This window comes from Manis javanica, chromosome 13, assembly GCF_040802235.1.
Source record: "Manis javanica isolate MJ-LG chromosome 13, MJ_LKY, whole genome shotgun sequence".
NCBI classification, from domain to species: Eukaryota; Metazoa; Chordata; class Mammalia; order Pholidota; family Manidae; genus Manis; species Manis javanica.
In genome coordinates, this window is record NC_133168.1 from 88235013 (window position 1) to 88247439 (window position 12427).

A 12427-nucleotide genomic window follows, 5' to 3' on the forward strand; every position below is an offset into this window, starting at 1 on the left:
GGACTATGCATAAAAATTTGTCTTGAGTGTATGAACAGTATTAACAGCGGTGAGATTCTCTGCTACCACAGAAAGAATGATAAGACGAGAAGAAGCCTGAGAACCAGGTGCTGGGCCCATTGAACAATTAAAACTTGGGGCAACGTGCTCCATCGACAGAACCCCCGTCAGCAGCGCCGCCATGCCTGTTTATGCTCGGGAACTATATTTCCCAGAAGCCTTTTCGCCCTCTGTTTCCGGGTTAAGGGCCGCTCAGGAAGTCCCGCGAGATTTAGAAGGCGGAAGTGAAGCGGAAGCCATTACTCTCAAGAGGCGACTGCAGCTATACACATGGGCGGAGTGTGTTTCCACAGCCGCTTCCTCCCGGTTGTTGGGGACCCTCGGCATCCCCGCGGAGGACTGAACCTCCTGTGTGAACTTCTCGTCCCTTCGACGGCAGTTTCCGTGACCTCCGGCCCCCCGGTTGCCCCTTCAGCCGTGTAAGCCCCGCTTTCCTCACAACCCTTTACCCGAGGCCTTCCTGAGGACACGGGACGCCCACCAGGCATGGAGGAATAAGGGGGTCGGGGACCTGGGGCGGGGCAGCCAGGCAGCCAGGCGAGGAGTGTGTTTTAGACTGTGATCAACGACCTGAAACGCTGGTGTCGTGAGGACTGAAAAAGCCAGGACTTAGTAAGTAGTAGTGACAGGGGAGAGGCACTGGCGATGTGGTTCAAACGAACCAGCCAACCCGAGTCCTTGGCGTGGAAACGGAGAAGCACTGCCGAAGTGGGTTCAGGGGTCACGAATTGGAGACCGCCAGCATAAGCTCCCTTCCCTTAGCTTTGTGGTCGATTTTGTCTAATAGTAGAAGCACACTGGTTTTTCTTTTTGTTACCATTTGTATTGAATGCCTTTTCTGTTTTAGACTTTTTGGTGACTTATTTAGTTGACCCTCTTGAAAATAGCCACTAACTGAGTTTAAAAATTCACTTACATGTTCTGTTACTTGCGAAGCCATTCATGTTTATTATGGTTACTAACATTTTGCATTGATTTTTACCATCTTTTGTGCTATTTATCTGTGAAAACACTTCACATGTAACTATGACAACATACACAGGCATTCACATGACATGTAACTATGGAAAGACACGCGCACGTGCGCGCGCATTCACTAAAGCAAGTGCACAAACCAGGCCAAGAAAGATACTGTTAAACCATAGAAACCTATATACTCCTACACTGCACCCTTCCCTTCCCCCATGATTTTCTATATGGGTTTTACTGTTTACATTTTTTCCCAAAAATGTGTTTTGTTGTTTTGGTAATTATTTGTGAATGGACTCACACGCAAAGTATTTTCAGAGGCATTCTTTTTTTTTCCATTGATCGTATACTTATTCAAAGATTTCAAAATATCTTGTAGGTGAAGTATGTACACCAGCCACTCTTTTTAAAGAACCCCTCAGCTTAAATTTTAGTCAGTTTACAAAGTGCATCTATTGAGGTTTTGTTTTCAAGTTGCATTGAATCTATATATGAATTTTGAGAATATTGGCATTATGCTATCACAGTCGTATTATATCTGTTCATTCCCTTTTTCAATAAAGTTATAAAGGATGTAGGGTTTTGTTAGATTCATTCCTAAAGCTTTGTGTTTTGGGGCTCAGAAATTATATTTTATTTCCAACTGTTTGGTATATTGAATGTGGGCCCAACAGGCTTGCTAAAGTATGTCATTCTCGTAGTTTTTAAGTAATGTTTTGTATCTCTTTCATAGACAATTATCATTTGTATAGAATAAGTAAGTGAATATTTATATTTTCCTTTTGCATCATACATGCTTTATTATTTGCGTCATTGGCTGAGTACTTCCAGTAGCCTTGAGTGGAGTTTGGATAGCAAACTGGAGGCAGTCCCGTTTTCTTTCTGACCTTAAAGGGAATTTAATATTTGCTGGAGGAGGCTTGGTTTTGCTTAAGAGAGTATTTATTAGGAAAGTTGCCTTCTTTTCCATGCTAAAGAGTTTTTCTCCAGCATAGCTGTAGGCTTTTTTCTTTGGTGGAAGTATAGTTTTAGTATTTGCTCATATATATTCTCATTTTTCTACAATGAATGGTGTTTTCTGTAATCAATTATTTCCTGAAGCAATGATGACCTGAATGAATGAAGTAAATGGTGAAATCCAACTTGGTTTGGTAGTACAGTGTCACAGGGGAAATATTGAACCCAGACCTCCACACTCTCAGCCCTTAGAGCCCTCTGTTGGACTCCAGACAGATATTTCCGAACTTCCCTGGTAAGAACAACCTAAGACAAATAGTGACTCTCTGGCATCCTACTACACTGATGGACAGTGACCTCAATGGTATATGTGGGGGCACGTGACAACAGTGAATGCAGCAACCACACTGTTCTTCATGTAAAACCTTCGTAAGAGTATACATCAGTGACACCTTAATAATAATAAAAAAAAGAACAGCCTAAGAAATGGGATGCTTTCTTGGGATGCTTAAGAAAACTGTTCATACACATCACACTATTGAATCTGTATACTTAATAAACCCACAAAGGTGGTTCTAACCATTGGGATATTTGATGGAGCACTGCATAGATGTAGGATCTGAAACCTCGAACATTTCTTAACATAGTAAGGGTCTGTCATTGACCTGTAGGCTTTTAACAAAATGATTTTTTTTCAGCATCTACTTTGATACCTGTTTATCGATATATTTCAAGGAGGCCTCGGTGATGATAGGTGCTACTACTGTTTGTGTATTGAATGTGTTAACCTTAAAACTGTCAGTTAACTGGCAAAAATGGGTTTATTAGGGAATAGCAGTGTGAATGGCAATTCTGTACCAGCAAGCCAACTTTTACAGAGGAAAGGTGGGTGTTGGGAAGGGCTCTTGTAAACAAAAAGTCCCTTAGAGGAAACTGGGAGCTCCAAGTATAGTAGGTCCTCATTGGCTGTTGTGACAGCATCTCATTGGCTGGGCTGTTGCTTGACCAAGAGAAAACCTTCCTGGTAGGAAAGTATAGGGGAATCCCAGGTTTATGTCTTATGCTGGGTCTGACTGAGTGGAGTGTTAAGGTGGGAGCCCTTCTGGCTTTCCAACTCCATTTTAGTGAGGTTTCCACTTACTAATACTCATGAATGAGTGAATATAATTTCTTACCTGACGTGTAGCGAATTAAACCAATTGATTTTCTAATTTATGTGAAATTTGCATTGATAAATAACTTGGAAAGGATACATGTACTACTGTTTTCATTTTGGGTTTCCATTTGCTAATGATTTATTTGGTGATTTGGGTCTTTGAAATTGGCTTCCTTTTTCTGCTTCAGGTTTATGCCCATGTCATAAAATAGGGTGGGAGGGTTTTTCCTGTTTTTGCTTGACTGGAATATTTTGCTTAAGAATAGAATTCATTTGTTCTTGGAAGGGAAACAGAAAAAACAAAACAAAGCATTGGGGTCTGGAGTTTTCTTTGTGGAAAAACTTTAAGCTGTCTTTCAGTTCCTTTAAGGGTCATAGAGTATCCACATTCTTTATTTCATCTTGGTAAAATTTCTTTAGGAATATATTAACTCAATCTCAGGCTTAAATTGTATAGTCAAAGTTGTTAATTATGTTTTTAATGCTTGCTACATCTTTAATGTTCTCTGGTTTCTCATTCTTATACTTTCATGTTCCCTTTTTAAAAAAAGAAATCCTGCCATAATTTTGTCAATTTTATTTTTCTCAAAGAACTTCGGCTTGACTGAACCACTTTATAGTATGTATTTTATAAGTTTCTGTTCTTCATCATTTACTTTTCTGTTTTGGGGATGTCTCAGTTTCTAACTGTAGATACCTGTCACATCTCAAAGAATTACAGTATAGTATTATATTTCAGTTCTAAGTATTGAGTATTCTGACTTCTTTGATGTGTGAATTATTTAGGGCTTTATCTTTTAATTTCCATTTCTGTGACCTTTTTCTGGTTATCTTTTGGTTATTGTTTTCTAACTTCACTGCACTGGGATCAGAGATTGATGCCATTTTCTGAAACATACGTTATGCCATAGGGGTTGGATTTTACAATTAGGAAATCCTGTTTCACCTTGTTCTATCTGTATATAGTTATTAATTGTCTGAACTTTAGTAGTGAGAGCTCTGGTCATGGCTTTGCCCATTCTCTTCAGAGTTCTGTCCTTTTTTAGTTTACTCATGTTTTTGAGGTTATGTTATAATGTTACACACAGTTGACCCTTGCACAACATGGAAGTTAGGGGTGCTGACCCCCATGCAGTTGGAAATCCATGTATAACTTTGACTCCCCCTAAACTTAACTAATATCATACTGTTTACTGGAAGTCTTACAGATAACACAGCGCATATTTTGCATTATGTTATTACGTACTATATTCTTAGAGTAAAGCAAGCCAGGGAGTAAATCTTTTTTTTTTTCAAATTGTCACATCTCCAAGATATTTTCCAATATATTGAAAAAATATGTGGAAGGGGACCTGTGCACTTCAAATCCATGTTTTGTAAACAGCTTTTTCTTGAATTATTATTTTCATTATGTAAATACCTCAGTTTTCTCTGTGAGCCCTTTTGCTTTAATCCATTCTGACTTACTTCACCTAGCATAATGCCATTAAAGTCTCATCTGTGTCACAAATGGCAATTTTTTTTTTATGGCTGAATAATGTTGCATTACATGTGTATACATGTATACTCTTTTCTTTATTCATCTATCAATGGACACTTGTTTCTATGTTCTGGATGTTGTAAATAATGTTTCAGTGAACATAGGTGTGCAGGTAGCTTTTCCAGTTAGTGTTTTTGTTTTCTTCAGATAAATACCCCCAGAAGTAGAATTGCTGGATTACATGATAGTTCTGGTTTTCATTTTCTGAGGAACCTCCGCACTGTTTTCTGTAGTGGCTGCACCAATCTACATTCCTGCCAACAGTGCACAAGGGTCCCCTTCTCTCCACATCCTCACTAAAACTTGTTATTGCTTGTCTTTTTGATAATAGCCATTCTGACCTGGTGTGAAGTGGTATCTTTGTGGTTTTGATCTGCATTTCCCTGATGATCGTGGCGTTGAGCATCTTTTCATGTTCTTGTTGGCCATCTGTGTGTCTTTGAGAAAATGTCTATTCAGATCCTCTGTCCATTTTTTAATTGGGTCTTTTGGGGTTTTTTTGCTGCTGAGTTGTATAAGTCCTTATATTTTGGATAATAACCCCTTGTCAGACATGATCTGCAGAGTTGTACTTGATAATGGATTACCTGTGAGAGTGACCTGAGGCAGGGTCCTAAGCAGAGTCCACAAGTCAATGTTGCCTGGAGATTTTACCTAAGGAAGACAAAGGCCCAAGATCAGCCAGAACTTGCTGCTCAGAAGAGGGAATGTTAAAAGACAAAAGTCAGAATTGTGCTGCGAACCAAAGCAACAGAGCCTGTGATTACTAATTGTTTTTCTCTCACTTAACTACAGATGCCTCCTCAAAGAGTCCCGTGATAGCAGGGGAGTAGCTTCCTGGTGCCAGTGCCCTGTTGTTGAGGGAAACTTCCCAGCATTCTCACAGGATGGCAGCTCTTGCCCTGACTCCCACCTGTGGTAAGTTCTCGGGTTGATGAGGGCCCTCAGAAATCAAGCTTCAGTAGTCCCTCCCACTTCACTGAGGTCAGGGGTACACAGGCATAGGGAGGGCTCCCTGGGAGGCTGGATGAACTGAAAGGGGTGGGAACAAAGTCCTGAGAGCCTGCCAGATGACTGTGTCTGACCCAGGGTCTTGGGGGGTTTAGTTGAGGGAGGGTGTGGTTGGTATATAAGGAAGGACCAGGTAATGTGTAACCTCCATTATTCTACTTATTTTTTTTTGATAACTCTGAGCAAAGTAACAGTTTTACCTCTTAGAGCTTTAATTTCTTCACTCATAAATTGAGGACATATGTCACTTCCTTTATAGGTATGTAAGCCCATCATATTTTTTCCTGTCTTTGAGCAGGGTGGCTCTGGCTTGTTTTAGAACATGGTGTGTGAGAGAGGTGGAGGTGTGCACTGCACACTCAAGAGTTCGTGTAGGGCAACTTCCCAATTTGAGATTGTCAGGCAGGCTTTAATCTTCATAGAGACCCTACTCTTCTCCAGCTGTGCCCACTCAGGACCCTGCCTATATCCAGGAGTTGGAAATTCCTCTTTCTTCAAAAGACCATTCCAGTCCTCAGGATGTGGACGTGTTTGCCTGCAGTGGCCTGGAGCCTCACGCTTCAGCCAGTGTTGGTTCCCAGGTATAAGATCTCAGGGCCCCTGAGGGTGGGGATCCCTTCCTTAGAATGCCCAGTGTCACATGTTATAATCCTTTTAGATCTTCATCCAGGCTGATGAGTACCTTAACAGGGCAAAAGAGAGCCAAGGAATGTTGCAAGGAATGCTGTCCTGCTATCAGGGACAAAGTGGGTAAATGACTCTGGTACCAGATGTTTCTCTCGTAATACAGCTCAGAGTGTTCAGGCCAGGCTGGAAGTGAGAGGGATTTGGTCCCAAGTCAGCAGCATTTGAAGGATTAGATGGGGTGAGATCACCTTAGCAGAGTCTGAAGACTAATGTCTAGAATAAGTATTGAGACCCTAGAACCCATTGTGAAATCCTGTGTTTGGAGTGTCCCATGCCCTGTCTTCAGCCATCTTTCTGGGAACCAAGATGGGCTAGTTTCTCCCTGACCTCAAATGTGTGTGTTGTTTCAGGAATCATTGACTTTCCAGGATGTTGCCGTGGACTTCACTGAGAAGGAGTGGCCCTTGCTGGATTCTTCTCAGAGGAAACTGTACAAAGATGTGATGTTGGAGAACTATAGCAACCTCACCTCAGTAGGTAAGGATGGAACTACTTATTCATCTGTAAGTCAGGCATTTTTAGTTTAAGTACTTGCTGGGACCTAGGAATTGTGTGGGGATTCATAATACAGTCGCAGACAAGCTGACCTGGTGCCCACCTTCATGCTGTCTCCCCATGGACGTTGACACCTGTCTGTTCAGTTGACCTTGGAGGTTGTCACATATGTCTGAGCTTGGACATAGGTTTCTAAATTTAAAAATTCTCACTCTTCTAAAGATCAAAATGGGTATTTGTGGTTTTGTGTTTTAGGAAAGCGTTTTGCTGTGTTCCTTACAACTTTGGCACCATCGTTTTGCTGCTCTTAAGTCAGATTTGCCTGTCTTCAGGACACTGAAAACAAAATCACTAACCCCATACTAATAGGGGTTGCCATCTACATGGTCCTCACTCAGCATGTGTCTTTCCCTATGAGCAGGATATCAGGTGGGCAAACCCCGCCTCATCTCCCACTTGGAGCAAGAAGAGGAGCTGAGGATGGAGGAGAAGGGACCTCCCTGGGACACTTCTCTTGGTAAACACCAGGCAGGCACAAGAATACTTGAATACTTGAATGTCTGCTCTGTACAGTGATTGGGGTTGGGGATGTCCATCAGGAAATGTCACCCAGGGAAATTTGAAAATGCTCCTCCTCTCACTGTCCCTCCATTCCCTTAAGAGTCCTTTGGTTTCATTGGTCCTTACATTTATTTTTACTTTATATTTGTTGAACTTTAATTGACATAAAACATTAGTTTCAGGGGTACAATATAATAATTTGATAATTCGTCTGCATTGCAAAATGATCACCACAATAAGTCTAGTTAGCATCCATCACCACACATATTTATAAAACATTTCTTCTCATGGTGAGAACTTCTTAAGATTTACTCTCTTAGCAACTTTCAAATATACAATATAATACAGTATTCTTAGATGCAGATTCCATGCTGTACATGACATTCCCAGAATTTATTCATCTTATAACTGAAAGTTTTTACCTTCTTACTGCCTTCACCCATTTCACCTACCCATCAATCCCCACCTCTGACAACTGCCTATGTGTTCTTTGTATCTGTATTTGTGAGCTCAGTGTTTTTGGTTTATTTTAAGATTCTGCATATAAGTGAGCTAACAGTATTTCTCCTGCTCCATCTAATTTCACTAAGCATAATGTCAGAGCCCATCTGTGTTTGTCACAAGTGGCAGGATTTCCTTTTAATGGCTGGGTAATATCCCATTGTATTCTAACCACTCATCCATCGATGGACACTTAGGTTGTTTTGCTATCTTGGATGTTGTAAATAATGCTGCAGTGACTGGAGAGGCAGATATCTTTTCAAGATAGTGATTTCCTTTTCTTTGGCTAAATACCCAGGTGCAGAATTGGTGGGCTTCATATTTAAATCTGACAAGTCCACATGGGGGCTGTCCTGTTTTTTCATACTCAACATTCCTGATAACACTCTGTCATTATCAGTGTTGACCTTTGAAGAACTCAGATGAGTCAACTAAAATGCCTACTTGCATCAGTGCTGGGTGTCTAGCACATCCAGATTCTTCCCATTTTTACTTGTGTGTGTTCTCCCCTTTCTCATCGCCCTTTCTGGGAATCAGTATTTGCATTGAAATACCCACTTTTGTCATCATCATCTCACCATTTTCTTTCTCCAGCAAGTTAATATTTTTCCCATGTTTCAGATTGGGAGACTCCATCTAAAAGCAAATGGTCAGTCCTCATGGAAGATATTTTTGGGAAGGAAACATCCAGTGGTGTGACAATGGTAAGATGTCCTGGGGATAATTCCAGTCTTCCATATTGGGAGAAGACCAGGGCAACCTCAGTTAAAAAAGCAGATTAAGAACCAGGACACATAGTATTCCCAGGAGGCAATTTCAGAGACTGAATGTTGAGAACTTTGGAGGAAAACTCCAAACCTAGCCCCCAATTTTTTCACTTATAGTTCCAGTAAGTAAATATTTCTGTAACTTTGTCTCAGATATTGATTATTAGAGTTCAATTCAGATTTAAAGTATATGTAAAAAGCTTTGTAAAAGCACACATCAAGTCTCAAGGCACAGCATTCGCCCCTTCTGTGTGGTAAATCCCAAACAGGGCAGGAACAGCTCTTACACACCCTCAAATTACGACATCATTTGTCATAGTGGTGTGCTTCTATTAATGTCCCTTTAGTGTAACTTGTGATTGTCATAAAGGTGGCAAATGCGTTACTCAGCACTAATCTCTTAACAGGAAAGAACTAATCTTGGAGAGAACCCCACTGAGTATGCACATCTGTTTGAAGTCTTCAGCCTGGGCACTCATCTTACCCAGCAGATGGGAAGACTCCCTGCCAAGAGGTCCTGTCACCGCCAGGACTATGGTGTAACTTTCAAGAACAGGTCACATATAACCCAACGCATAAGCATTTACAATGGGAGAAAAATGCACGAATGTCATCAGTGCCAAAAAGCCTTTACCACAAGTGCTTCCCTTACACGGCACAGGAGGATACACACTGGGGAGAAACCCTATGAGTGCAGTGCCTGTGGGAAAGCCTTCAATGACCCCTCAGCTCTCAGGAGTCATGCACGGACTCACCTCACAGAGAAGCCCTTTGATTGCAGCCAGTGTGGAAATGCATTCCGAACCCTCTCCTCCCTGAAGATACACATGAGGGTCCACACTGGGGAGAGACCTTATAAGTGTGATGAGTGTGGGAAGGCCTATGGTAGAAGCTGCCACCTCATTGCACACAAACGCACACATACCGGAGAGAGACCTTATGAGTGTCATGACTGTGGGAAAGCCTTTCAACATCCTTCACACCTCAAAGAGCACGTCAGAAATCACACTGGAGAGAAGCCCTATGAATGCTCTCAGTGTGGAAAAGCCTTCCGTTGGAAGTCAAACTTTAATTTGCACAAGAAGAACCACATGGTAGAGAAAACATATGAATGTAAGGAATGCGGGAAATCCTTTGGCGATCTCTTATCACGGAGAAAGCACATGCGAATTCATATCATAAAGAAACCTGTTGAATGTAGGCAGTGCGGGAAAGCCTTCAGAAACCAGTCCATCCTTAAGACACACATGAATTCTCACACTGGAGAGAAACCATATGGATGTGACCTCTGCGGGAAAGCCTTCAGTGCAAGCTCAAACCTGACTGCACACAGGAAAATACACACCCAAGAGAGACGATATGAGTGTACTGCCTGTGGGAAGGTCTTTGGTGATTACTTATCCCGAAGGCGGCATATGAGCATTCATCTTGTAAAGAAACGTGTTGAGTGTAGACAGTGTGGAAAAGCCTTCAGGAACCAGTCGACCCTTAAGACACACATGCGAAGCCACACAGGAGAGAAGCCTTACGAGTGTGATCATTGTGGGAAAGCCTTCAGCATAGGCTCAAATCTTAATGTGCACAGGAGGATTCACACTGGGGAGAAACCCTATGAGTGCCTGGCCTGTGGGAAAGCCTTTAGTGACCACTCATCCTTGCGGAGTCATGTCAAAACCCACCGAGGAGAGAAGCTCTATGTGTCGTCCATGTGGAAGAGGCTCCATTGACAGAGCTATCTTAGGCACAAGAGCTCAAACTGGAAGGAAGCCTCATGGCAGGCACTAGCCCCTGGTGACCTCATTCGGCACAAAAGAATCCGTGTAACTTAGGAGAAATCGAATTTGTGTGATAATTTGGAAAGACTTGGGGTTATTTCTCTCATAACTTTGGAGATTGGTGAGAACTCACTCTGGGTAAGAAAATGTGTATCTAGTGTGGAGAAGCCATCAGTGGGTATTCAGCTCTTAAAAAAACAGGACAGCTTAGGGAAAGAAACCCTATCTTAGTATTTAATGTTGAAGTGACTAGCATCACCTTGCACCTTCTGGGCACATGTGTAAGCACTGTACAGAGACTAATGTGTAAATTTACTGATTGGCAAGGCTCTCCTGATCTCACACTGTATTCCTCATGAGAGAAACATTCAAGAGAAAAATCTGTAGTAGGAATGTGGGAAATTCTACAGTAGGGTCAGTAAACTGGGTCAGTAAACTATGGCTAGCTGTCTCTTTGTGCTTTAAAAATAGTTAACTTATTAAAAGAATAATAAAAAAACATGTGACAGGTAGCATATATGGCCCACAAAGCCTAAAGTAGTGCTATCTGGCCCTTTACAGAAAAACCTGGGCAACCTTTGGTCCAGGAACATCTCTCAACTGGGAGTGATTTTGTTCCCCAGGGGACATTTGGCAATGTCTGGAGACATTTTTATTACAACTGGGAGGAGGTGCTACTGGCATATAGTTGGAAGACATCACGGATGCTGCTAAATAACCCTATAATGCAGAGGAGCCCCCGCAAAAGCAAAGAATTATATGCCCCAAAATGTCATTATTGCTGAGGTCAAGAAACCTTGGCTAATACCAGGCCCTCAATTTTTGTGAAACATGAGTACTTGGAGAAATTCCTATTTAAAACTTAAAAAAATGCAGTGTAATTCTTTCAGGACCCATGTGCGGACTCATGTGGATGTAAGTTCAGCACAGCCCCTTCATGCATTGAGTTAAGAGGATTCACATCCCAATGGGATTTTCCAGTGACAATGGGATTGTGTTTGTCTTTTCATCATGAAAAACGGACCTCGCTAATTTTTGGTCTTTAAGGTTAAGCTCTAAATAGCCATTACATCTCACAAAAGGTTATTTTTGTTAATAATTATTGGTATGTGTTCACTTCGGGTAACTTACTTGAGCAGTGGACTATTTAGACTTGTCTTCTGTACCATGTAATGGTTATTTTTAGTACTGTTACCAGTACCTAATTCAAATGCATTATGATCAAAGCATGGTGTCATGTCAGCTGGATCCTTTGGAGTGTTTCTGTCTCCTGCTCAGTCAGAAGTGGCATGTACTTCTATTGCTTCTCCAGTATCTCATCATCTTCCATATCCAGATTACTGGATTTACATATCCAATTTTTCAGATTACTGTTTTTTAAAGTGTCTTACAGGTTTTCTTGCAATTACTGTAGTCCATGTCCAACAGTCTAGCTATTAACAGATAAGCAGATATCACTGTATGAGCTGGGAGAAAGCTCTTGCAAAGGGGTTATTCGCCTGAGTTCATCTTCCCCTTTTGTTTTGTTCTTCCCCCTACTTCTCACCTTGCAAGGAGATGAAGTACCGAGTGTTAAAATCCATTTTGTGACCATAAGCCTCAGGCAAGTCACAGGCTAAGGAGGATCCTGCAGAAAAGTCACAATGAGCCTGGCCTCCCCAGTGGCTTCTGAGTTTCTACACTAGCCTTGGATTTGTTATTTCCAGACTTACATGAGAAAAAAATAAATAAAACCTAATTATTTAAGTTGCTTTGTATATCTCATTGTTTAATAATTTTTTTTATTAGTGGGAGTTATTATGCTACACCCAGCTGGGCGGATGCTCTCTGTAACCCATACACCTTAGTACTAGTGGGGTTCTGTATTGTGGATGTAATTTGCTTATACTATTAATTGTTGAATATGGAATTTTAAATCTTTACCCCAAGTTTTTAAGTTCTTCAGATC

The 12427-nt window shown here is 41.4% G+C and overlaps 1 protein-coding gene across 3 annotated transcripts; it reads left to right on the top strand.

The window, feature by feature from the left end:
• The first annotated feature begins 285 nt into the window (after positions 1–285).
• Positions 286–12225, top strand: ZNF317 (zinc finger protein 317). Of its 3 annotated transcripts, XM_017670600.3 has the most exons (7): positions 286–479; positions 5478–5600; positions 6135–6274; positions 6731–6857; positions 7297–7392; positions 8559–8641; positions 9112–12225. In XM_017670600.3, the coding sequence occupies exons 2-7, from the start codon at positions 5570–5572 to the stop codon at positions 10429–10431; spliced, it is 1797 nt and encodes a 598-aa protein (XP_017526089.3). In that variant the 5' UTR covers positions 286–479; positions 5478–5569; the 3' UTR covers positions 10432–12225. The 3 variants fall into 3 exon arrangements, with proteins under 3 accessions (XP_017526089.3, XP_036867376.2, XP_073076267.1); XM_037011481.2 differs by lacking the exon at positions 7297–7392; XM_073220166.1 differs by lacking the exon at positions 286–479 and having other exon boundaries at positions 6116–6274.
• The last annotated feature ends 202 nt before the right edge of the window (positions 12226–12427 follow it).

Bases quoted from the DNA above. Each gene is read 5' to 3' on its own strand.
- ZNF317 (XM_017670600.3), top strand. From the start codon at position 5,570: ATGGCAGCTCTTGCCCTGACTCCCACCTGTG. The intron at 5,601-6,134 runs GTAAGTTCTCGG...ACTCTTCTCCAG, and splicing joins TGCCCTGACTCCCACCTGTG to CTGTGCCCACTCAGGACCCT. The intron at 7,393-8,558 runs GTAAACACCAGG...CCCATGTTTCAG, and splicing joins TCCCTGGGACACTTCTCTTG to ATTGGGAGACTCCATCTAAA.